Below are 25,411 nucleotides of genomic sequence, written 5' to 3' on the forward strand. Positions count from 1 at the left end.
CGAAGGGGCTTCTAGTGTGTGGGAACCTTTCCTCCTTCACAGCTCCCTCCCACTGGTGCAGGTCCCGTCCCTATTCTTTTGTCTCTGTTCATTCTTTTTTCTTTTGCCCTACCCAGGTACATGGAGAGTTTCTTGCCTTTTGGGATGTCTGAGGTCTTCTGCCAGCATTCACTAGGTGTTCTATAGAAGCAGTTCCACGTGTAGATGTATTTCTGATGTATCTGTGGGGAGGAAGGTGATCTCCACGTCTTACTCTTCGCCATCTTCTCTCCTCCCCCAGTTTCATTCTTTTGTGTTTGAATATTCAGGTTTCCCATCACCATTTGTTAAAGAGACAATCTTTTCCCCATTGTGTATTCTTGGCTCCCATGTCAAATATTAGTCCACTGTATATGTGTGGATTTATTTCTGGGTTCTTGATTCTGTTCCGTTGGTTTGTCTGTTTCTGTGCCACTACCATACTGTTTTGATTACTGTATCTTTGTAGTATAATTTGAAATAAAGTGTGATGATTCCAGCTTTTGTCTTTCTCAAGTTTGCTTTGGCTGTTTGGGGTCTTTTTGTGGTTCCATATGAATTTTAGCATTGTTTTTCTTTTTCTGTAAAAAATGCTGTTGGAATTGTGTTAGGGATTGCACTGAATCTATACCTGTATGACTTTGGGTAGTATGGATGTTTTAACAGTATTAAAATTTTCTTGGTACCTGAACACACAATATCTTTTCACACAATATCTTTCCATTTATATGTATCATTTTCAACTTCTTTCATTATTGTCTTACAGTTGTTTTTGTGCAGGTCTTTCACCTCCTTGGTTGCATTTATTCATAAGTATTGTTTTTGGTGCTATATTTTAGGCTTCTAATAACTGATCACCTTTGAACCTCTTAAGTCATATTTCTGTTGCTTGAAAGGGAGTCTTGGCAATCACAAATTTTGAATGCTCACTGTATTTCAATTTTGTAACTAGGTAATTTATAAACCAACTTTAAGAATGTGGGAATTCATTTTGTGAAATTCTAGAGATGCGATTTTTTCTTGGGTATTGTTCTTAGATTAACTTCTCTCACTGTTATTTGCTTAGTTTGCTTATTGGGAACAGTATCAAGAATGGAACGAACAGCCAAAAAAAAATAAAAAAATTTTTTTTTTTATTTTGTGGGGGCTGCTGTTGTAGGTTTAAATGTTAAAATACAAAGTGTGTACTTATTTCCAATTAATGGTAATTTTATCAGGACTATTTGATTTTTATTTTTCTGTTATATACTTCTTTTGCAGCTTCAAGAATGTTATAACGAAGTCCATATTATGATAAAAAGTCCCTGATTTTGTGTTTCACAGTACTGGTGGACATAAATGGGATTGATGTATACTATAGTTATAAAGGTTTATTTTGAAAGAAAATCCATAATCATAAGGACTACCTGTATAAAGCTATTTATGTTAATGAAGTAAACTTTTTTTCTTCCCAGATTCATGCTGGTTGTCTTTTAGCCAGTTAAAATCTGACAGTGCTATGTGTTGAGCACTGACTCTGTAGGGCTTGCTGGTATTTGGGCGAGAACATATAGATCAGTAGGAGAGTCACTGATTTGGCATGTTAAATTTCAGTAGTATAAAGCAAACCTTGTGTAACAAGTAAGTAAAAATCTTTAGTGATTTTTTTTAAACCATAATTTTCAAGGTACAGTATCACTAGAAGTTGTTTACATAAGATTGTGAGTATAAAAGCAAATGCTGCTTATTTTGGTGAATGAGGATGGGAAAATTTCTTACTATTTTAAGATTCTTTAACTTCATGGGCTAATAATTTATTAACAGAGGTAATGTTTCAGAAAAAAATAGGAAAATGAAAATATATAAGTAGTTTCCTATCTAATTTGTATATACTTTCATTTTGAATATGTATAAGATTTTGCTGTTTATTTACAATTTTGTTTTTTGTGTAGACTTTGTGTCTCTTTGATTTCTTTTCAATAGCAGAGTTAAGGAGTTTGTGGAATACTGTTAAAATAAAAATTGAAATTTAGGCTGTAGAAGTGTAAAACTTGAAATGTAGACTTCAGAATAGATTGTATAGTCTTAGAAAAGATAATCAGGATTTTACTGTTATTTAATTGGTGTACTTGATTGTAAAATGCTGTGAAGTTTTTCCTAATTCTACGTGATTTTATACTTGAAAGCTCTGAGCACTGTAATTGAGGGACCAGAGAGAAAAGTTTTTACTAGCACTTTTTCCCTTGGCTTTCTGAAAAGCTTATTAAGAAAAAGGTTAGATGTAATCCCTAATGAAAGAATTCAGTAATATTGTCAATCGTATTCTGGTAGGAAGAAGTATTGCTCATTTACAGAAACTACATGCTAGATTATTAAATTTTAGATTAAGTATTTATAATTGTTTGCTAAATTAAATTTGTTACCCATAGCTGATAGACTTTTTTGCTTCTGAAAAATGAATATTCCAATGTTTTGCTGGATCTGGAATTCTGTGTTAGTGGTCATTGTTTTTATCGAGATTTTATTCCATTATCCTTTGGCTTCTATTGCTGAGTAATATATGTCTAATTTTATTGTTATAGGTAATTTTTTCTATGTTGCTTTTAAGACCTGCCTTGTATCTTTTGAGTTATATAATTTTACTACACATATATTTAGGTTTGTTTCTTTTTATATGTGCTGTCCAGATTTTGTTGCCCTTTTGGAATTGATTTATATTTTTTCAGCAATTTTTGAAAATTCTTTGCCATTTTGTCATCAAATATTATCTTTCTTGATTCTTTTCTCTCCTTGAATTCCCATTTGACTTATTGGACCTTCTCATTCTTTCCTTCATGTCTATTAGTTTTTCTTTCATGTTTTCCCTAATGTATTCCTTTTTGCTGCATTGCCAGTTTTTTTGTTTGTTTGTTTGTGGTACGCGGGCCTCTCACTGTTGTGGCCTCTCCTGTTGTGGAGCACAGGCTCCGGACGCGCAGGCTCAGCAGCCATGGTTCACAGGCCTAGCCGCTCCGCGGCATGTGGGATCTTCCCGGACCGGGGCATGAACCCATGTCCCCTGCATCGGCAGGTGGACTCTCAACCACTACGCCAACAGGGAAGCCCTGCATTGCCAGTTTTTATAAGCTCTTTCTGTTTGATAATTCTTCAGCTGTGTCAGTTCATTTAGTTTTTAATGTCTGCATGTCTGTGTATGTACATATGTTTGTGGATGCTTATACACAATTTACAGTTTCTTTAATTTTTACCTTCTGGTCTTTTATATGAGTGTTTTATTTTTTTCCATATGTGTGATTTAATTTATGCTTCTCATAGCTGAAAAAATTATTTTTTATAGTCTTCCACATTATTCTATTTGGAATTCTTGGGGATATAATCCCTGTTTGTATCTTTGATTTTTTTCACTTTCTATTGTAAGTTCACCTTCAACCGGAGTGTATCTGAAAATACTGTACTGTTCAGGCCAGACTGGGTAGAAGGAATTTTTTTCCAGAGTCTTTCATGGCCTTGGAGCCATTTTTGTGTTAATATTTTTGGTAGAAACATTGGGGGTGTTCTGGAGTGGCAGAGACTGTAGATGTGAATTTAAGAATCTATGGTTATAGTTTTTTTTTAAGGGTCAACAATCAGAATTTATTTGGAGATATCACTTGCAAACTGTTTTACATCGATCTCTTTTATTTTCTGGTTGTATTTTATTTTATTTATTTGTTAATTTTAAATTTGATTTTTAAAAATTGAAGTATAGTTGACTTACAGTGATTCAGGTGTACAGCAAAGTGATCCAGTTATACATATATATATAGAGACATATAATTTTTCATATTATTTTGTTTTACTTTATTACAAAATATCAAATATAGTTTCCTATGCTATACAGTAGCACCCTCTTGTTTATCCATTCTGTATATAATAGTTTGCGCCTGCTAATCTCAAACTCCCAGTCCATCCCTCCCCTGTATCCTCCTCTCGCTGGCAGCCACAAGTCTGTTCTCTATGTCTGCGATTCTTTTTCTGTTTCGTAGGTAAGTTGGTTTGTATCATGTTTTAGATTCCACATATTAATGATATATGGTATTTGTTTTTCTCTGTCTGACTTAATTTACTTAGTATGAGAATCTCTAGGTCCATCCATGTTGCTGCAAGTGGCATTATTTCATTCTTTTTTATGGCCGAGTAGTATTATTGTATATATATACCTCATCTTCTTTATCCGTTCACCTGTTGATGGACATTTAGGTTGTTCCCGTGTCTTGGCTATTGTAAATAGTGCTATTAACATTGGGGTTCATGTATCTTTTTGAATTATAGTTTTCTCTGAATATATGCCCAAGAGTGGGACTGCAGGCTCATGTGGCAACTCTATTTTTAGTTTTTCATTTCTGATTTTATTGATTTGGGCCCTCTCCCTTTTTTTCTTGATGAGTCTGGTTAAAAGTTTAATAATTTTGTTTATCTTTTCAAAGAACCAGCTTTTACTTTCATTGATCTTTTCTATTTTTTTTAAGCCTATTTCATTTATATCTGCTCTGATCTTCAGTTTCTTTCCTTCTACTAACTTTAGCTTTGTTTGTTCCTCTTTCTCTAGTTGGTTTAGGCTTAATGTTAGGTTGTTTATTTGAGAATTTTCTTCTTTCCCAAGGTAAGCTTTATTGCTACATACTTCCTGCTTAGAACTGCCTTTGCTACATGTCATAGGTTTTGGAGTGTAGTGTTTTCATTTTCATTTGTCTCTAGGTATTTTTAAAATTTTCTCTTTGATTTCTTCAGTGATCCATTGGTTGTTTTAGTAGCATATTGTTGAGCCTCTGCGTGTTTGTGTTTTTTGCAGTTTTTTTCTTGTACTTGATTTCTAGTCTCATAGCACTGTGGTCAGAAAAGATGCTTGATATGGTTTCAGTTTTCTTAAATTTACCAAGGCTTGTTTTGTGGGCTACCACGTGGTCTGTCCTGGAGAATGTTCCATGTGTGCTTGAAAAGGATGTGTATTCTGCTTTCGGGTGGAATGCTCTATAAATATCAACTAAGTCCATTTGGTCTAATGTGTTATTTAAGGCTTGTGTTTCCTTATTGATTTTCTGTCTGGATGATCTGTCCATTGATATGAGTGGGGTGTTAAAAGTCCCCTACTCTTGCTGTGTTACTGTTTATTTCTCCTTTTATGTCTGTTAATATTTGCCTTATATATTGAGGTGCTCCTGTGTTGGGTGCATATATATTTACAAATGTTATATTTTCTTGGACTGATTCCTTGATCATTTTGTAGTGTTCTTCTCTGTCTCTTGTAATAGTCTTTATTTTAAAGTCTGTTTTGTGTCTTGTAAGTATCGGTACTCTGGCTTTCTTTTGATTTCCATTTGTGTGTAATATCTTTTTCCATCCCCTCAGTTTTAGTCTGATTGTGTCTCTGGATCTGAAGTGAGTCTCTTGTAGGCAGTAGATACATATGGGTCTTGATTTTGTATCCATGCAGCCAGTCTGTGTCTTTTGGTTGGAGCGTTTAGTCTGTTTACATTTAAGATAATTATTGATATGTATGTTTTTATTGCCATTTTGTTAATTGTTTTGGATTATGTTTTTGTAGGTCTTTTCCCCCCTCTTCTTTTGTTCTCTTGTGCTGTGATTTGATAACTATCTTATGTTATGTTTGGATTCCTTTTCCTTTTTTGTGTGTATATCTATTGTAGATTTTTGGTTTGTAGCTAACCATGAGGTTTTTGTATAGCAGTGTATATGTGTATGTGTGTGTATATATGTGTATGTATATATATATATATGTTTATATATATATGACTGTTTTATGTTGTTGATCTCTTAATTTTAAATGCATTTAAAATACCCTGCATTTGTATTCTGTCCCTCCAGTGATTACTGTTTTTGATAACATAGTCATCTAATTTTTTTGTGTATCCATTAACTGCTTATGTGGATATAGATGATTTTACTACATCAGTCTTTTAATTAAACCTCCTTACTGACATTGTGTATGGATGATTTCCTGCCTGTATGTTTGCCTTTACCGGTGAGCTTTTTCATTCTGTAATTTTCTTGTTTCTTGTTGTGGCCTTTTCTTTTTTGCCCAGAGAAGTTTCTTTAACATTTTTTGTAAAGCGGGTTTGGTGGTGCTGACTTCTTTTAGCTTTTGCTTGTCTGGAAAGCTTTTGATTTCTCCGTCAAATCTGAATGAGAGCCTTGCTGGGCAGACTATTCTTGGTTGTAGGTTTTTCCCTTTTGTCACTTTAAGTATATCATGCCACTCTTTTCTGGACTGCAGAGCTTCTACTGAAAAATCAGCTGATAGCCTTACGGGAGTCCCCTTGTATGTTATTTGTTGCTTTTCCCGTACGGCTTTAGCATTCTGTTTATCTTTGATCTTTGTCATTTTGATTACAATCTGTCTTGGTGTGTTCCTATTTGGGTTAATACTGTATATGTATTTATTGGATATCTTTTTTCCCCCTAGGAGTCTTCTAAACGTGTCCTTTAACCTTTCTGTCTCAGGTTCATCTTTTTTTTTTTTTTCCGCGTTCAGTATTTTTATTTAATTTTTTAGCAGACAATTTACATATCACCCCTACTCCTTCCTTTAAGTTAGTGTGACAGTTTTCCATAATAAGCTGCTTAAAGAGAAGCTTTGGTCAAGAATGGAATGAAAGAGCAAAGCAAAAAAGAAAACCCAAATCACTGCTGCTTTTAAAAAACCAACACTTTCAACAATTATCCTCAAACAAAACACACAACAAGGTTTGCACCATATGTGTCTTCAGTGTTTCCTGGCGGCTGGCTCTCCTCCCCATCATGCAAATGGCAGAGCTGCCCAGTGCAGCCTGTCCGTCCTCATGCTGGATTTGGGAGTCTTGCTCAGCTTCACATTATCCGAAGGCCCTGGATAAAAGGCTCTAAGGTCTTGAAATCCCAAATGGTCATGGCTCCGTCAATGCCAGTAGTGCAAAATTTGTGACAGTCTTGCTTGTCCACCTCATGAATAGACACTTGAGTGATGCTGCTCTGGTTCAGCATCCCCAGGGCCGTGTTGCGGTTCTCAGTTGTGGCCTGCTTGTCCATGTTGCGGAAGCACTCCATGGCCGACATGTTGTGCTGGATGCTCTGTTTCGGGATGTCTAGCTTGGAGACGAAGGTCAAGCAGCCATGGTCATTGTAGTTAAAGAGCATGGGGCAGCAGTCATGGCCAGCAGCCGTGACGCTGTTCTCCAAGATGGAGGACACACTCAGGAGGGGCAGGAACTCTGTCTTCAGAGTTGAGACCTGCACACTTTATGAGGCATTGGCAACGGACACAGTGCTGTTGTGGCTGACCCAGGCCAGGCGGCTCCTGCTGGCGGAGAAGCTGACCCCATGCACCCAGCCGCCAGTGCCACTGCCACCAAACGCTGACATCAGCTGACCAAAAGGCATCTTGCTGCCCCAGGGTGTACTGGCTTGCTTCTCATCCACTTCTTTAATGTAGGCAGAAAACACTCTGCATTTGAAATCACAGGATCCTGCTGCCAGCAAGACATTGTTGGGATGCCAATCCAAGCTGAGGACTGTGGAGCGAATGGGTTTTTTAATGTGCTTGCTTACCCACCAGTCATTTTCGGACTCGAAGTAACAAACAGAAATGAGTCATGCTCCGCTGCCCACAGCAAATTTGTTCTGTAGCGGGGACCACTTGGCAGAAGTGGCTGCATCGTTAATTCTCAGGATCACCAGGGTTGGCTTCCAGATACCATCCTTCTGACTCCAGACGTAGGCATTGCGGTCAGCCCCGCAAGCGACCATGAGGTCACTCTTGGGAGCGCAGTCGATACCTGTGATGTGTCCATTGTGCTCCTTGAGTTCATGAATTTTCACCCACTGGCTCCCATCTTCTTATAGATGTGGACTTCGTGGTTATTGGGGCTAAGGGCAATCTGGGTACGATACCTGTTCCAGGCGTGACAGGTAAATTGGCTCTAGTAAAAATTGATGCAGGGATATTATTCTTAGTGTTTTCAGAGGACAGAAAGCTGGGGGTCGGTGCCATCCGGATGGGCTTGGAGCATGGAATTCGTGGACTCTGGGCAGTCGATGCGAACCGGCTCTGGCCAGGTTCATCTTTTTCTCACATTTCAGGTGACGTTTGTAGTTAAGGCTACCAGACCTTTGTCTTTTTTGTTAGTCACTTATTTTTTCCCATAAAGTCTTTACAATATGTTTTCTAGTCAGATTTTCCAGTTTTTTCCTTTATGGCTCTGGGTTTTACATGAGATATAGAAAAAGCCTTTTACAAAACAATTATTTTAGATTGAAAGAAATACATTTGTTTTCTAGTTTTTTCATGGTTTAACTTTTTAACCTTTAAAACTTTGATCCATATATAATTGAGGTAGGGGCTGAATTTCCCCCTGAAATGGCTGTCATTTGTGCTGATACTATTTATTAAATAATCTATAGATTTACTTACTGATTTGAAATAGCTCTCTGATTATATACTAAATTTTTCACATGTATTTGGGGCTTTTTATGTTGCATTTATTTGACAGTTCTTGGGCAAGATGTAAAGATTCTTGTTTTATAGCGAAGCATTTCCAATAGCTCCCTTAGAGTTTTTTTGGATAGTATTTGACGTTTTTGGCTTGTCATTTACATTTCATGTTTAGTTTGTGAAATGATCTTAAGTATTATGTGTTTTTTAGGAATAGGCAAGAATGAATATAACATTTTATTATTTTAGTACTTTCATTGTTGAGTGACCTACGGTGTTGTACTTAAGAGTTATTTTATCAGTCTGTTACGTTTAACTTTTAACACCCTAGCAGAACTTTCCTAAAGGATGATAGGGTTTGAAGTAGGTTTTCTGTTTGTTAATAAATTTAACTGGTACCATACATTACTAGGACTGCCTTGTAGTGGGATTGGACATAGATGAGGAGGTTAGGGCACTTAAAGGGCCTCAACGAGAAGTTACAGGAGGAAAAGATTTTGGATCACAACTAGGAAGAATATTCTAATGTCTTTGTAAAAGGAGCTTATGGGAGGTGCTTATTCCTCATAAGCATAGGCTCACTGACCATTCAGCTGGGTCCAGTCTTTTAATTAGATGGCCCTTTCCAACTCAGAGACCTTGTGAAAAAGTAAAGGTAGGTCAAGACTAGATTTTAGGGAAGGCAGTCTTGTATATATAGTATAGCTGTTTTACAATTACATCATTGGTGTGAACTTCATGTTTTAATGTTAATTTTTGAACTGTGTTAATTTTTGAACAATTTTGATGATTTATCTTCATCTTTGGAAACTTTTACATACTGATTTGAAATACTGATTATTTAAATGTATTATTAAATTTTTGGTATTAAAGCTTTTAATTTGTCTAATTAAGTTATCATAAGTTAGCTTTCTTTACAGAATAAACTTTTAACCAGGTTATCTCTTGTGGATATGTTTTTATTTATTCCTTTAATTTAATTTTTTTAAAATTTACATATTGATTTGTTTATTTTTGGCTGCATTGGGTCTTTGTTGCTGCGTGCAGGCTTTTCTCTAGTTGTGGTGAACGGGGGCTACTCTTCATTGTGGTGCGCCGACTTCTCATTGCGGCGGCTTCTCGTTGCGGAGCATGGGCTCTAGGTGTGCGGGCTTCAGTAGTTGTGGCTCACGGGCTCTAGAGTGCAGGCTCAGTAGTTGTGGCGCACGGGCTTAGTTGCTCCATGACATGTGGAATCTTCCCGGACCAGGGCTTGAGCCCGTGTCCCCTGCATTGGCAGGCAGATTCTTAACCACTGCTCCACCAGGGAAGTCCTGTGGATATGTTTTTAAATGAGCAGTGTCTTTTCCTGGGAAAATGGACTAGATGGGGCTTGATGGGTAAGCAGAAGTCTGAAAGATATTGGTATAACTCTCAGCAGCTACCAGCTACACAGACACTTTTCATATTCTTGGAGAAGCTGTTCAAACTGATTTATCTAGTCTTGTATTAAAGGAAAAAAAGTAAGTTTGGTTAAAAAAAAAAGAAATAGAAGTTTCACGTGTTGTGACATGATAACTAATGGAGAAATGAAATTTCATTACTCATCTCTGGTATTAGTTAGATTTGTTTCAGACTTGGGTAGCAGTTCTCTAGAACGGGTATTGCCGAAATAACTTAAAGGGTATGTTAATAAGGTGTGAGTCATAGAAATAAGTACATGTTGCAGTTTACAAGGAGATATTGCACCTCAGCTCTAAGATTTCAGTGTAATCTGTAAAGTTAATTTTAGAAAAGCTGTTGTAAATGGAGTTCCCATGTCAGGCAACTCAGTGTTTGATTTGCTATATTATCTTATCTTTTGGTTGCTTTGAATGTTTTTCCTGTTATTTCAAAAGATAATTTTATAATTGTATTGTGGGCTCTGGGGACATTATACTTTTGGTGTAGAGAATGGAAATTTAGGTAAGTTTTTATATTTTGATGGCCATTTCAGTAAATGATTGATAATTTGTTCTTCTCATTGGTGTCTTTTTCTTATTTATTTGTAGAATCAAGTTTTTAAAAACTTATTGTAGACTTAATACACATGTAAACTTTTAAACATATACAGCTGTACAATATAAGGTGAATCTACTTATTTTTTTGTGTTTTCTTCCAAGTACTTTATACATTTTCTTAAGTTCAAAATTTTAATCTGCCTGGATATCTTTATTTGATCTGAATGATCAGATAAATTGATTTTTAAATTTTTAAAAATCAATTTGAATCTATTTTAGGTTTTGAGTTCCATTATTTTCTGTTCTTTATCCTTATCACACTGCAGCATATTGCTACTTTCCTATAATTGTCACACAGTTATCCCCTATGAATAATGTGTGCATAGAGAATAAATGCTCTAGGATTTTAGGAGGAGGAGAAATATCTGCAGGCAAGGTACTTGAGCTGGAAGAGTAGACCTCATTGAGGCTCAGGTTTGGTTTTTATGCTGTTTTATTGATACTATGTACTTACTTCCTCAGGTGGATCATAAATTCATTTAAAGTCAGTGAATCTATTTGTGCAACACTGCTAAGCACCCTGTATTCTCCAAAGGTTTAAATTTAAGTGGAGAATCAAAATGAACAAAATATAAGTAAAAAATAACAATGTAATAATTATAATGTGTTTTATAGGACCACCAGTGCCACCCTTTCCACCCTTACTCTGAACTAGTAACTTTGTTTCCCATTTCATTAAGAAAATAGTAGCATTAGGAGGATAATTTTTACAAACTTCTACACTGTATCTATCTCCTTGCCTGTGTTTCCGTCTAAGGCTAGTCTCTTCAGAATTTGTACACCAGATTCTTTTTCCTCTTGCCATTTGAGAACATTGTCCCTCACCCTTCACTCTCTTGCATCATCAGTCTTTCTGCTTCTACTGGATCATCTTTATCAGCATGTTAACATGCTGTTATTTCTCCTGTCTTTAAAAACTCTAAAAACCAAAGCCCCAACCTCATATTCCCCTCCAGCTTCCACTGCATTTCTTTTATTACTTCACAGGAAATCTTCTCCAAAGAGTTGTTCACACCTGCTAGAGTTCTCACTTTTGGCTTCATTTCAGTCAGGTTTTGATCACCACCACTCTACTGCTTTGGTCAGTCACCACTAATGTCTCTGTTGCTAAAATCCAATAGTCAATTTCTATCAATAGTGTTTACTGTACTTTATTTACTAACACCATTTGACAAAGTTGATTAATCTCTCTTTCTTGATATACTTTATTCATTTAGCAACCAGGGTGACATTCTCCTAATTTTCTTTCTACTTCTCCTTTGCTGTTTCCTTTGCAAGTTCCTCTTCATCTTCCTGTTGTTGAATTGTCCAGGGGCTCTGTCTTGAGACCTGGGCTCTGTTTATACCCATTCCCGTGGTGATTTTATCCAAGCTTATGGCTTTAAATATAATTTATATGCTGAGTATGACTAAGTTTATATTTTTAGCATGTATTCCTCTCCTGCCTAAGCACTCTTTGTTTAGCTGTCTGCTGGATATCTCCACCTGTCTAAAACCTAACTCCTGGTCTTTAACCCCAACCATGTCCTTTCCACATTTTCCCCATCTCAGTAAAGGGCAACTCTTATTTTTGGCTTAGTCTGAAAGCTTTGGAGTTGTCTTTGTTTGTTCTCTCACACCCCATATTCCAGTCCTCAGCAAATCATCTTTTCTCTACCCTCAGTGTACTTGGAATTTGACTACTTTTTACTACCCCTCTTGCTACCAGCTTGCTCTGATCATCTGTTGCCTAGATTACTTCAGTTGTCTCTTAAGTTTTCCCTGCTGTCACCTTCTCCCTATACTCTTTTTCTGCTCAAAACCCTCTGTTGGTTTCCCATATTACTCAGAGTACAAGCCACAGCCCTTCCATTTGCCTGTAAGAAACTACATGATTTGTTCACTGCCCCCTGCCCCCTTCAAATGATCTCTTTAACCTCATCTTCTATTACTTTTCCTCTTGTTCATTATACTTGAACCACATTTTTATTGTTCTGGCTCAAATGTGTCAGGTTGTGTTCTGTCTCATATACTGTATATTAATTGCTGGACTGTCTTCCTTTTAGTAGAATGTTAGCCCTATAAGGGCAGGCATTGTGGCCTTTTGTACTGTTGTTTATTCAGAAGGCCCTGGAAAACAACGTTGACGTATACTAATTGGGGTAAATAACTCTACAAAGTGAATTAATAGACTGTTGTGGAAGATGGTAGTTGAAAAGATATTTTCATAGGTGTGACCTGGGCTGTGTTTTTGAAGGATAAGTGAAGATTTGATACAAAGGACAAGGCAAAGGTTTTTAGATTTGATACTAGGGAGGAGGGGAAATTGGACTTTTTAGAGAGTTGTTCCTTTTGGTTCCCCAATTTAGAACCTGTAGTGCCTTCTTAGTGCTGATTTTGTCTACTCAATTGACTGCTGATATTCTGTAGCTGGTTGTAGTTTATATTCCTCAAAATCATATCTAAAACTCCCAGACAAAAACCTATTCCTGTATTCTTGAACTTGACATGTGATTTCATAATTTACAGATTTTGTCCAAGCTAGAAACATAGGATTTGTCTTAGACTCCTTCCTCACTTTCACCATGCTCTTTTTCTTTTTTGGGGTTGTGCCAAGTGGCATGTGGGATCATCTTGGTTCCCTGACCAGGGATTGAACCTGTGCCCCCTGCATTGGAAGCACAGAGTCTTAACCACTGGACTGCTAGGGAAGTCCTTCACCATGCTCTAATAGTTGCCTTGTCCTCTATCTGCATTGACTTAATTCACTCTCATCAGATCTATTTAGCCTATTGAAATAGTCATTTTAATTGGTGTCCTTGCACCTATGTTAACCTATCCATTGGATTTTAAATTTTGATTATAATTTTTATTTGTAGAAGTCCTAATTGATTCGTATCTACCCAGTTACTTTTTTTTTTTTTTTTTTGGTACGTGGGCCTCTCACTGCCGTGGTCCCTCCCGTAGCGGAGCACAGGCTCCGGCCGCACAGGCTCAGCGGCCATGGCTCACGGGCCCAGCCGCTCCACGGCATGTGGGATCCTCCCGGACTAGGGCACGAACCCGTGTCCCCTGCATTGGCAGGTGGACTCTCAACCACCACGCCACCAGGGACGCCCAAAGGATTTTTTTTTTACTCTGAGTTAACAGAATCATGTTCTTTTTTTGTTGCAGAGCACGGGCTCAGTAGTTGTGGCGCACAGGCTTAGTTGCTCCGCGGCATGTGGCATCTTCCCGGACCAGGGATCGAACCTGTGTCCCCTGCATTGGCAGGTGGGTTCTTAACCACTGTGCCACCAGGCAAGTCCCTACCCAGTTACTTTTGATAGTTTCTGTTCTTTGCTCATTTTTCCAGTTACCTCTTCTTTATGTGTGTAGGTTATAATCTATATCTATTAATTCCAGTATCTTGAATCTTTAGGTATGTGATTCCTTAGTTTATTTTTGTTGCCTCTTGCTCATGGTGGCTTATCTCATGTTCTGTCATTTTGTGTTGTGGGCTCTTATCTGGATGACAGTCTTCCTTGGAAATCTTGAGGTTCCTGGCTTGAGGGAACAATATACCAAAGAAGATGTGCATTCACTTCTGCCACTTGCACTATGGGCACCACCAGCTGAGAACCACTTAAATTTTTTGTCTTGGCATTTCCAAGATCATGTTAAGTAGTTTGGACTTTAGACCGATGTAAGAAGAGACTCCTGGAGCCAAGGCAGAATTGGGACCAAAAGTCAAGACTCTTGACTTTATTTTAGTGCTTTATTATATTGCTGTTTATCAATCTTAAAATTTATTTTTTTTCAGGATATATCTGGAATATCACATGCATACTTTATTTGAAGGTTAGTGACACCATAATGCTTAATCTTACATTTTACCAAGAAGGGTTCAGAAAATTCTGTAGATAACTTCTGTTGTATAATGGAAATCTGATTAAGTGATACTTTTCCATGAATATACTTTTTATCAGTGTATGGTACTTCCATAAATAAAGTTTTCCTTAAAAAGATTAACTTGAACATTAAGAAAACAACATAAGATGTTATTATGGATTTAAAGGAAGAGAAACATGGCATGTTTAGAATACAGACTACTTAGATTCAGCATGATCAGGTTACAGATAGATTTTTTTTAACTTACGAACTCTATTTTTACAAAGAGCCTGTGATAAGAGCTTTCAGCTTAGGTTTCACAGCTACTTCTAGTAATATTATAACTATGTTGTACATTGAATAAAGCTCTTGTAGGCTACTCTTGGTGCCTGTATATCTTTTAAAGGTGTATTCATTTAGTTGTTCAGACATTACAGATTTATACAGGAACTTTTAAGAAATTAAGTGTTCCTGGGTTGAAAACTACCTTACCCTCAAATCTTTGCTTGCTCTTTACAAATATGCTTGCTTGTATGTTGTGCGGTATACATCAGTGGAAAAAAATTCACTTTCAGTTTGTTCAGACTTCAGTCTTGAATTTTTGTTATATTTTTCTTACTGGTTCTTTCGAGTCACTCCAGTTGACATACTTTTATCAGTTGAAGTACATTTATAAAATTATAAAAAATTATAAAATTATAAAAGTAATTTATAAAATTAGTTTTTTGGTGTCATTTGTTTTAAATGTTCTTTTAGTTTAAAGAAAATGATGTCAGACGCAAGAGTAACTAAAATACTGTGGAAGTAAGGAAAGAGATTTCAAAATTCTTACATTTACTTGAAATTCAATAGTATACCTATCAAACTGCTTCCATTAACAGTTCTTTTTAAATTTGTGTTTATTTAAACTTTTAAAAGTGTAATATTGTGCATTCAGCATGGTTACTTAAATTTCTGTTTTAATGTAGAAAAAATTTAAAAAGTTGAACAATGAACTATATGTTAAAAATATTTGTAATTTTACTCTAAAAATGTAATGATTCTCATTTTTTTGTAATCTCAGACTATGTAATTGTGCTCAACATAAATAATTTTATGTTTAAAATTGCCTTATCAGTATAAACAGTGGACCCATCATTATGTATATAGTTTTATCCTTTTTGATTAAGTAGTTCTCTTGAACTTGTAAAAATAAAATCAAGAAGCAATTATATTTTTTGAAATTTTAGTGTTCACATTATTTGTTATATTAATATGAACAGAGTGAGCCTTCTGAGAAGTTTACAAAATTTAACTCAGTGGTGCAGCTCAATTTTTGTCTGAACAAACCTAAGTTACAGGAAGGCAAGTAAATAGAATCTTAAAACTATTTGATTAGCATTCATAATACATACTTAGATGAAACACAGAATATATATATCCATTCTGTTATCTATTTTTGGGTTTTTGTGGGGTAGGGAAGGGCAGGGATGAAAACTTCTTATTTCTTATTCTAGAGCAGGTTTTTTTAACCTGGGATCCATGCATATTTTTCAGGGAGTCTGAAACGTTCTGAAATTATTTGTACACCTTAGTATGTACACTTTTTTGTTTGTTTTGAGAAAGAGGAACCGTATCTTTTCATAAGTTTCTAGAAAGTTTTATGTCCAAATAAAAGGTAAAGCCACTGGTTTGGGCTTGGTTTCTTATTATCCCATGGATAGCTCACTCCTGGTTCACCTGACAGAGAAATCTGTACCACCATTAGCTGTTAATTACATTAAAATTGGGTTCTATTAAGGTTTAAGGTGTGATTAGGTTAAAAGGTCCTTAATATTACAAAGGGAATGTGCTAATGTGGAAGAAATTAACATTGGTAACTTTCGCTGTCATCTCAAAATCTGAGCCTCTGCTTGTCTCCATGTTTTTCTAACTCAACAAATGTACGATGAATTGCTACTGTGGACTTAGAAAATTTTGGTGACCTGATTCCTGTCACCTTGAGCTAAATTAATTGTCTCAACCTCTCCTTCTCTTTCCTGTTTCTTTTGTGTTTCCGTTACACCCCCACCCCCCAAATTTAAAAATCTCTTCCTGTCTTTGCTCTTTTCCCTGTATTTCCCTGGATTTCATTCCCAGTTTCCTTTTGCCACCTTTTCCCCCTCTTTATATTACTCTTATCCTCATGGGTATAATGTAAAACTATGGTATATTGATTGATACTGTAGTACTTATTCATTTTTCCATTTTTAAAAATAAACAAGGAATTAAAAATTTTATGAGTTTCTCTTAAACTAACAAAACTTAAAATATTAAGGCAAGGGAGACTGCACCCATGATTATGGCACAACTCTAATTTACATATTCATCTTAATAACCTATTATACATGAGATGTTTTGATCATACAAGTAAAACTGTGATTTTGACTCTTCAGTATTTAATTGAATTTAAGAAAGTCTCAGTATTTACAGTTTTAACAGCAGTGTTTTATTGAGTTGATATTTGCTAATTTAACCCATTCTGATGTTGTATATTCTATCTCAGTTTTTTGTATTATATGTAATATTGCTATGAACATCTTCATATATGCTTTTCTTTGTAAATTTCTTGGGATAAAGAATCAGGAATATTGGATTAAAGCAATGCAAACATTTTCTTGACTTTAAATTTGCCTTTGTGTTTTGGTTGGGCTCCTCCTAGATGCAGAAAGAGAGCTCACATGACTGGGAATTGAATTGTGTGAAGGGAATCTCCTGAAAAATCCAAAAATGGAAATCATGATTCTTCCAGGCTCATGTGGGACCTGGAAAAGGGAACTAGAAAAATCATCAGAACATTTGAGGAATATGTGTTTCAGAGTTCTTGTGGTCTCATGGCCTCTTTTCTCCCTGAACATTTGCTTCTTGCTCTGCTTCATCATAGATTTTGCTCTCCTAAGATCTAAGTTGCATGTGGCTGCAGCTTGCTGTTCATCAAAGACCTCTTACCTTTTTTTTTTTTTTTTTTTTTTTTGCGTTATACGGGCCTCTCACTGTTGTGGCCTCTCCCATTGCAGAGCACAGGCTCCAGACGCGCAGGCTCAGCGGCCATGGCTCACGGGCCTAGCCGCTCCGCGGCTTGTGGGATCTTCCCGGACCGACCGGGGCACAAACCCGTGTCCCCTGCATCGGCAGGCGGATTCTCAACCACTGCGCCACCAGGGAAGCCCCAGCCCTCTCACTTTGACTTGACCTTTTTTCAGCATCTGTGGTTGCTGCTAAGTGCCTTAGCCTCTTTTCTTTCCTCAAAGCAAAAATCCATAGAGTTCTAACTCATTGTTTTGTCCTTTTTCTCTCCCAACTCCCCAGCCAAGTTGAACAGGCTTTGTAGCCTGTAGATGGTAATGTTAAACAAAAAACCAAAAATAAAACATCTTTTACAAAGCATTTCTGGTTGACCTCTAACAGGCACAGTAAAATATGTTTAATAAATTAAAAATCTTGGATAGTTCATGAATTATCAGGGAAGAACAATTCTGTATAAAGTTCCTTTTAGTATTTTGTTAGCACATGATTCCTTTTCCCCTTCATCTTGTTAAAATCTTCTCTTAGTAAGCCCAGGGTTGTGTTAGTACCATTAAAAATTTTGCTTCTTAATTAGACATTATTAAGAGAGGATGGTGATTGCCCTTGATTTTGCAGTATAACTTTTTTTTTTTACAGTAAGAGGTACCTTGAAAAAAATTGAGAAAAACATCTTATTTGTAATTTATTTTAGTGCCAAATGACATATCCTAACATTTTGATTTTTTACTGTATTATATTTCCATATCCTTGTTGTATCCCACCATGTCATGAGGCTGTTAGTTAACTGCAATAAAGGTGCTCACAGTTTGTGAATGGACTTAAATCTTTAAGTGAAGGAATGAACCACCTTTGTTTTCTTTGCAGTTAGGAGTGTGGTACTTTTAATGGATATCTAGTGTGTTGGTAATAGTTAATGCCTCTTTATTTCCATGTATAGTAGTATTCATGAACATTGTACAGTAAGAGGAAAACTAAATACTAATAGTGTCAAAAGTGGATATTTTGGGGGAAAAAGTAATGAATGGCTAAGTTTTTTTCCTTCCGTTAGAACCTTTTCACATGATTTAAAAATGGAAGGCTGTTACACTCCTAATTACCACAATTTTTTTTAATAGTATATTCAAATTGTAGTTGGCAAAGTAATCAGGTATGTGATTTAAAAAACTAACCTGTTCAGATTTGTAGATGAGGTTAAATATGAAATACCACTTGAAAGAACAGAGGTTTTTTGTGTTTAATAAGACTGACTCAGGTTTTTGTTTCTGTTTTTTCCTTCTTTCACATTTAGGTTTTATAGGATCATATTAACAAAAGCACCATGGAGTTTTATGAGTCAACATATTTTATTGTTCTTATTCCTTCAGTAGTTATTACAGTAATTTTCCTCTTCTTCTGGCTTTTCATGAAAGAAACATTATATGATGAAGTTCTTGCAAAACAGAAAAGAGAACAAAAGCTTATTCCTACCAAAACAGACAAAAAGAAGGCAGAAAAGAAAAAGAATAAAAAGAAAGAACTTCAAAATGGGAACCTCCATGAATCTGATTCTGAGAGTGTACCCCGGGACTTTAAATTACCTGATGCCTTGGCTGTGGAAGATGAGCAAGTTGTACCTGTTCCACTGAATGTGGTTGAAAGTTCAAGTAGTGTTAGAGAAAGAAAGAAGAAGGAAAAGAAACACAAGCCTGTACTAGAAGAACAGGTCACCAAAGAAAGTGATGTATCAAAGATTCCATGCAAAAAAGTGGAACCTGTCCCAGTTACTAAACAGCCCACCCCCCCCTTGGAAGCAGCTGCCTTAAAGAAGAAACCAGGGCAGAAGAAGTCTAAAAATGGAAGCGGTATTGTAATCTATTCAACTTTATTGCATGGTTATATTTGTTTTAATAACTTTAGAGTTTGAATTTCAGATACTCTGTTAAGTGTGCACACAAATGTTAAATACTGAATATGAAATTGAGATCATTATCCGTTTCACTGTGTGTTTGCTTTCATTAATTGTTGATAGAAAGAATTAGTACTGAGCATAATACAGTGTTCAAAACTAAATTTCACATTACAAATGTGGAAAAGGCCTTTAATGGAAATATATAAAACCTGTTTATATATATAAAATATAAATATATAAAATGTAATATATATCATAGAAATATATAAAACCACTGAGGACCTGTAAATATCAGTAGGTAGAAATGTTTACATTTATTTCAACCAGTACTTTCTAATCAGTGTGATAGGAATTAAAGATGAAAAGAAAAATCAGATATCATTTTTACCTTTGATTGATTAATTTTGCAAACATTTATCATACATCTGTTCTGTGCTAAGCATTATATTAGGTACTGGGACTGCAGAAATGAAGTGTGCATTTTCAAGGTAGCCTCATGCTAGTTGTAGATACAAACAGAAATAGGTTATTATAATATAAAAAGTTTAGTATAATGAGCTAGGTATGTCTAAACCAGTGTTGGAGTTCTAAGGTGGGCCACTTAGAGCATGTAATGCCTAAAGTTAATCTTAAAGGTTGAATCAGTACTAGCTAGTTTTTCTTGGTGGATAGGGTGTTCCAAGGAGAGAGCTTAATAGGTACAACAGAAAGGACATGAGAAATGGTGTGCTGATGGTTGAAATTGCAAACAGTTTGCTCTGTATGAAAGGACTTGTGTTCACTATTAAGTTGTTTTCGTATCTTAACTTGTGGAGTATTAAGTTAGTTATACTGGATTTTAAATATTTGCTTGCCAGCTCTGATCAAGCATGGTACTAGAGAAATAAGAGTAAAGGGGACAGAAGGACATGTAAGTAAATAATGAAATGTGACTTATATAAGAAAAATACAAAGTATAGAAATAGTACGGAGCCAAAACACCTAATGCTTATGGGGACCATGGGTCAAAAGCTTTACAGAGGAGGCAGTGCCTGAGCTGGGTCTTCCAGAATGAATCACTTCATCGAGCAAATAGTGGGATCTCATTCCCCACTGGCAGAAGATCATGCATAAAGGCATTAAAGGTGCAAGAGTACAGTGTATTGTTGAACCATGAAATGGGAGGCAGGGAGTGGTAGGAAACAAAGCTGAAAAGCTAATGGAGTGGGTAGATCATGATGATTTTTGTATACAGTGCTAAGGAGCTGGGATGTTGTAATTTGGCCATTGTTGAAGATTTTCAAACAGGCTTAGTTTACATGGTCTGATTTACATTTTAGAAAGGTATTTTTGGCAGAAATATGGAAGACAAGTTTCATAGGGCAGTGTTTAATATAGGCACACTTGTTAAGAGGGTATTATTTTCCAGAGTTAAGTTGAAGGACTGGACTGTGGTAGTGACAGAAGAAATAGTAAGGAGGTTAGAGAGATCTGCAAAGCAAAAATGACATGACTAACGTCATGCATAGGATATGGCAGATGGAGGAGAAAGCAGGATCAAAGATAATTTCCAAGTTCTGAGTTAAGTCAGGGTAGGCAAACTGCAACCTGTGAGCCAAATCTGGCCTGCTTCTCGTTTTTTATGGCCCATGAGCCAAGAATGGTTTTTATATTTCAAATGGATTTTAAAAACTAAAGGAGTAATATTGTGTTAAATATGGAAATTATATGAAATTCAAACCTCCATGTCCATAAATCAAGTTTTTTTGAATGCAACCACACTCATGTGTTAACGTATGTCTGTGGCTGGCTTTCACAGTGCAACAGCAGGTGAATAGTTGTGACAGAGTCTAAATGGCCCACAAAACCAGAGTATTTACTGTTCAGCCCTTTGAAGAAAAGATTACCCAAGCTCTGACTGGTAAATGTTGATAGCTCTAAAGGGAATAATGGGCAGAGAGTGGATGTGTGCTGAGAGGAGAATGCTTTCAGTTTGTGTTTCTGGTGCCTATAGGGGCTATTTACATAGGGAGGATGCAGTAGGAAATGTAAGTACAGAGGCATAAGGCTAGACTACAGATTCAGAAGCCTTAAGCATGATGGTAGTAGTAGTTGATGTCGTGGGTGTAGAGAAGATCATTCAAGGAAAGTATTTAAAATGAGGACACAATCCTGAAGAATACCAGTGTATAAGGTATTCAGTAGGAACAGCTTACAAAGGAGACTGCAAAGGAATATTCCAAGTGTAAGAAAAGAATTATCATGGGAGCTGAATTTTAAATTTTATTTATTTTATTGTGGTAAAATATATGTAACATAAAATTTACCATTTTAACCATTTTAAAGTGTAAGTTCTGTGGCATTAAGTACAATTACGTTCTTGCACAGTCATCACCATCAGCCATCTCAAGAACTTTTCAGCTTTCCCAAATAAATTTCTGTACCCGTTAAGCACTAATTCCCCATTCTTCCCTCTCTCTAGTTCTTGGCAAGCACCATCCTGCTTTCCGTGTCTATGAATTTGACTACTCTAGGTACTTCATATAAGTGAAATCATACAATATTTGTCCTTTTGTGACTGGCTTATTTCACTTAGCGTAACGGAGAGGAGAGAAATTTCAAGATGTAGAGACCAATAGTATGAAATGCTCAATAGAATTCAAATAAGGATTAAAGGATATTATTGATAGAATGTGGCATTTTGGACACTAGGGACCTGAGTAAAATCTTTCATGGATATAATGGAAGAGAGAAAAATCAGGTTGCAATTAGTTGAGAAATGATTGGTAGGAAAGGAAGTACAGACTGTTCTTTGGTCAATATAAAAAGGAAATGGGTGTAGGAGGCTAGGGATTACAGTGGTGGGAAGGGTTTTATTTTTTAAGATGATAAGGGATTTGACTGTGCCTATAAGCTGAGTAGGGCTAGGAGTGGCTGAGAAATGGGATATAAAAGAAGGAACAAGTACTAGAAGTCCTGATGAAGTTAAAGAGCATATGTGGCAGAGTAAGAAAGCTAGAATGATAAGTGAGAGAATTGTATATCAGAGTTTAAAATTTTGGTGGTAAAGCATTTTAGGAAGTATTCATTAATAATTTAATCTTTTCTGGTGTGTTCATTGTTTGCTATGATGATTTTTCATTTATTTTTAATAAAGACGATCAGGATAAAAAGGTAGAACCTCTTATGGCACCGTCAAAAAAGCAAGAATCATTACCCCTGCATCAAGAGACTAAACAAGAAGGTGGATCAGGAAAGAAGAAGGTTTCATCAAAGAAGCAAAAGACTGAAAATGGTGAAATGTGTAGATACGTATTTTATAAATACTAATTCTAGAGAAGTCCACTAGGACAAGGAACCTAGAGACCTCACATGCTCTTTAATTTCCAGCTTAATGTGTACCATAACAGCTTTAATACTAATACAAGCCCATGGTGCTTTGACAGATGATTAGGGTATAAGTTTGTGGTGAAGACCTTTATATGAAATTTATAAAAGGACAAAAGCATTTATGAATATTCTCATTCTTAACTGAGTTTTGAAAATAATGTTAATAGCATACAAACTCTATAGAAGAAAAGTATTCCTGAAATATTTGTACTTTTTAATATCACATAAAGATTATGCTTGAGAACATTAAATTTATCATTACCCTGCATTCCTAATTATTTATTAAACATAATTTGCATGTGTGTATGAGAAGCATCCAGTTAAAAGTGATGGAGCAATTTTTATCTGTTCCGAATTGTCCACAGAAGACTTAGCTATGAAATTTACGTAGATTAAACAGTGATTTTTATAATATTGGACTGTGATATCAACTAGTGCTAGAAAATAGTAAAATTGGAAAGGGAAAAGATGAAATTCCGTTATTTGCATTAAAATTATGATATATCAAGCAATCAGGTATAGAAAAATATTATCACAAAATATTTGTTAATATTAAATGTTTATTATAGATTTTAAATGAAAGAACTGTATGTGCCCCAGAGTTTTTTTTTTTAAGGTAGGGATATAGAGAGACTTCCATATGGGTGTGGAAGTTTGTGCCTCTAACCAACAGATAGCAGACTTCAATATTCAAACTTTTCACATTAAAATTAGGAACAAAGTAAGAAGCCTTCCTTCCTCCACTTTTAATGTGGTTCTGGAAGTTTTAACTAGTGTAGTAAGATGTACCATATCAGTTAGAGGCATAACTATTAGAAATGAGAAGATATCTGCAAGGAAGAGTGACTAATTTTGTATCTAGCAAGGAAAAAATCTCAGTTAAGAATTACCAATTGGAATAAGAGGTCAGTAAAGTACCAACATACATTAAAAACTAATAGTTTTCCTTGAGCGCTAATTAAATGTGAATGGATTCTTAGTTAAATCAGGAGAAACATGAGAACTAACTAAAATGTATAGGGATGTATAAGAAGAAATTTTCAGATACTATTAGAGGAGATGTGTGATACACTTGAGGTAACCTAAATGATATGCTATAAAATAATATTGAACTGGTATTTCTTAATTAGAAGAGTGTTTTGAGTTGTTAAATGATAAAATAGGAATTTAAAGCCAAATTGAGCTGGTATTAGAGATTTGAAAATAACTGCATTTATCATTAAACTTAATTGTGCTTACATGTTATTTAATTACTGTTATAAAAAATGCTGAGTAATTATGATTTTGTTGAACTTAAATTGCAGTCTTGGTAGATGAACCCCTTATTCATGCAACAACTTATAGTCCTTTGATGGATAATGCTGATTCAAATCCTGTGGTGGATAAGAGAGAGGTTATTGATCTGATTAAACCTGACCAAGTAGAAGGAATTCAGAAAACAGGGGCTAAAAAACTGAAGATTGAAGCTGATAAAGGTAATATACAGAATGTGACACTCTTTTGTATTGAAAAAACCACATTTTTGAGTTCTGATGGAGTGAGTGTGTTTTCTCATAGAAGCAGTGAATTGCAAAAGACTAATAGAATCTTTGTAGTAAAAGATTTATTGGTAGTTTTCTAATCCACCTTCTCAGTTTTGTAGAGCTGGACATTGGACTTTGACTTGCCTAAGGTTTCATAGCTGTTTTGCTGTCTGGTAATCTGTTCCCTTCTATTATTGTCTCTGAGAGTTTTCTATGCTAATTCACAACGGCCTTATTATTATTATTGTTGTTGTTGTTATTATTTGGCCGAGTCACATGGCTTGCGGCATCTTAGTTCGCCAACCAGGGATTGAATAGGGGCCCACGGCAGTGAAAGTGCTGGGTCCTAGCCACTGGACCACCAGGGAACGCCATATTATTTTTTTAATAGGTTATTTTTAACAGCAGTTTTAGGTTCATAGCAAAATTGAGTGGAAAGTACAGAGTTTCCATATACCACTTGTTCTCATACATGCACACAACTGCCTTTTTAAACTTGTAATGTAGCTGAAGTATTAAAAGCTCTGGGCACCTTTGGGTCTAATGGGTGGCAGTTGCTTTTAATGAGAGGCAGCTGTTGCCTAATACAAGAACCCTAGGGGAATCGAGTCAGGAGATGTTTACGGCGCATGGATTTTTAAAATGTCAGGATTGCTTGTATATACTTGATGTTTGTAAAATCAGACTTCCTTTTTGTAATTGTCTTCGAGCTTATTTTCTCATCTGTAAAATTTGGCTCATAAGTTGTGAGTATTATGGTTAAATGAGAATATTTGTGAACATAGTATAGATACTAGCATATATTAGACATTTGAATTTTTTTTTTTTTCTTTTTAAGTAAGGGTATACTGGCACTTTAATATTCTGCAGTTTGGATACAAACCACTATATACATAGAATGGATAAACAACAAGGTCCTACTGTATAGCCCAGGGAACTATATTCAATATCCTGTGATAAACCGTAATGGAAAAGAATCTAAGAAAGAATGTGTATATATATGTATATATATATGTATAATTGAATCACTTTGCTGTACAGCAGAAATTAACACAACATTGTAAATCAACTATATTTCCAATTAAGAAAACATAAATATTCTGCAGGTTGAGCAAATTTTTAGTTAATGTAATTATTCCATATTATATTAAAAATGATAAACACTTTTTCTCCGTGGACTAGAGCATTAATTGTTGTTTGACCTGAAATATAAATCTGTTTTCTCTTGGTTACT

The 25,411-nt window shown here is 35.6% G+C and overlaps 1 protein-coding gene and 1 pseudogene across 1 annotated transcript in view; one reads left to right on the plus strand and one right to left on the minus strand.

Annotated features, from left to right (window-relative positions):
• Positions 1-25,411, plus strand: part of KTN1 (kinectin 1) — a 138,840-nt gene that overhangs the window by 31,427 nt on the left and 82,002 nt on the right. The window contains exons 2-4 of the mRNA XM_024133698.3: positions 18,686-19,238; positions 22,422-22,559; positions 23,959-24,129. Coding sequence (XP_023989466.1) covers positions 18,716-19,238; positions 22,422-22,559; positions 23,959-24,129 — 832 coding nt within the window. The 5' untranslated portion in view covers positions 18,686-18,715. The remainder of the gene's footprint in view (positions 1-18,685; positions 19,239-22,421; positions 22,560-23,958; positions 24,130-25,411) is intronic.
• Positions 6,837-11,853, minus strand: LOC102991988 (actin-related protein 2/3 complex subunit 1A-like; annotated as a pseudogene).

Source organism: Physeter macrocephalus, chromosome 11, assembly GCF_002837175.3.
Source record: "Physeter macrocephalus isolate SW-GA chromosome 11, ASM283717v5, whole genome shotgun sequence".
In the NCBI taxonomy this organism is placed as follows: domain Eukaryota; kingdom Metazoa; phylum Chordata; class Mammalia; order Artiodactyla; family Physeteridae; genus Physeter; species Physeter macrocephalus.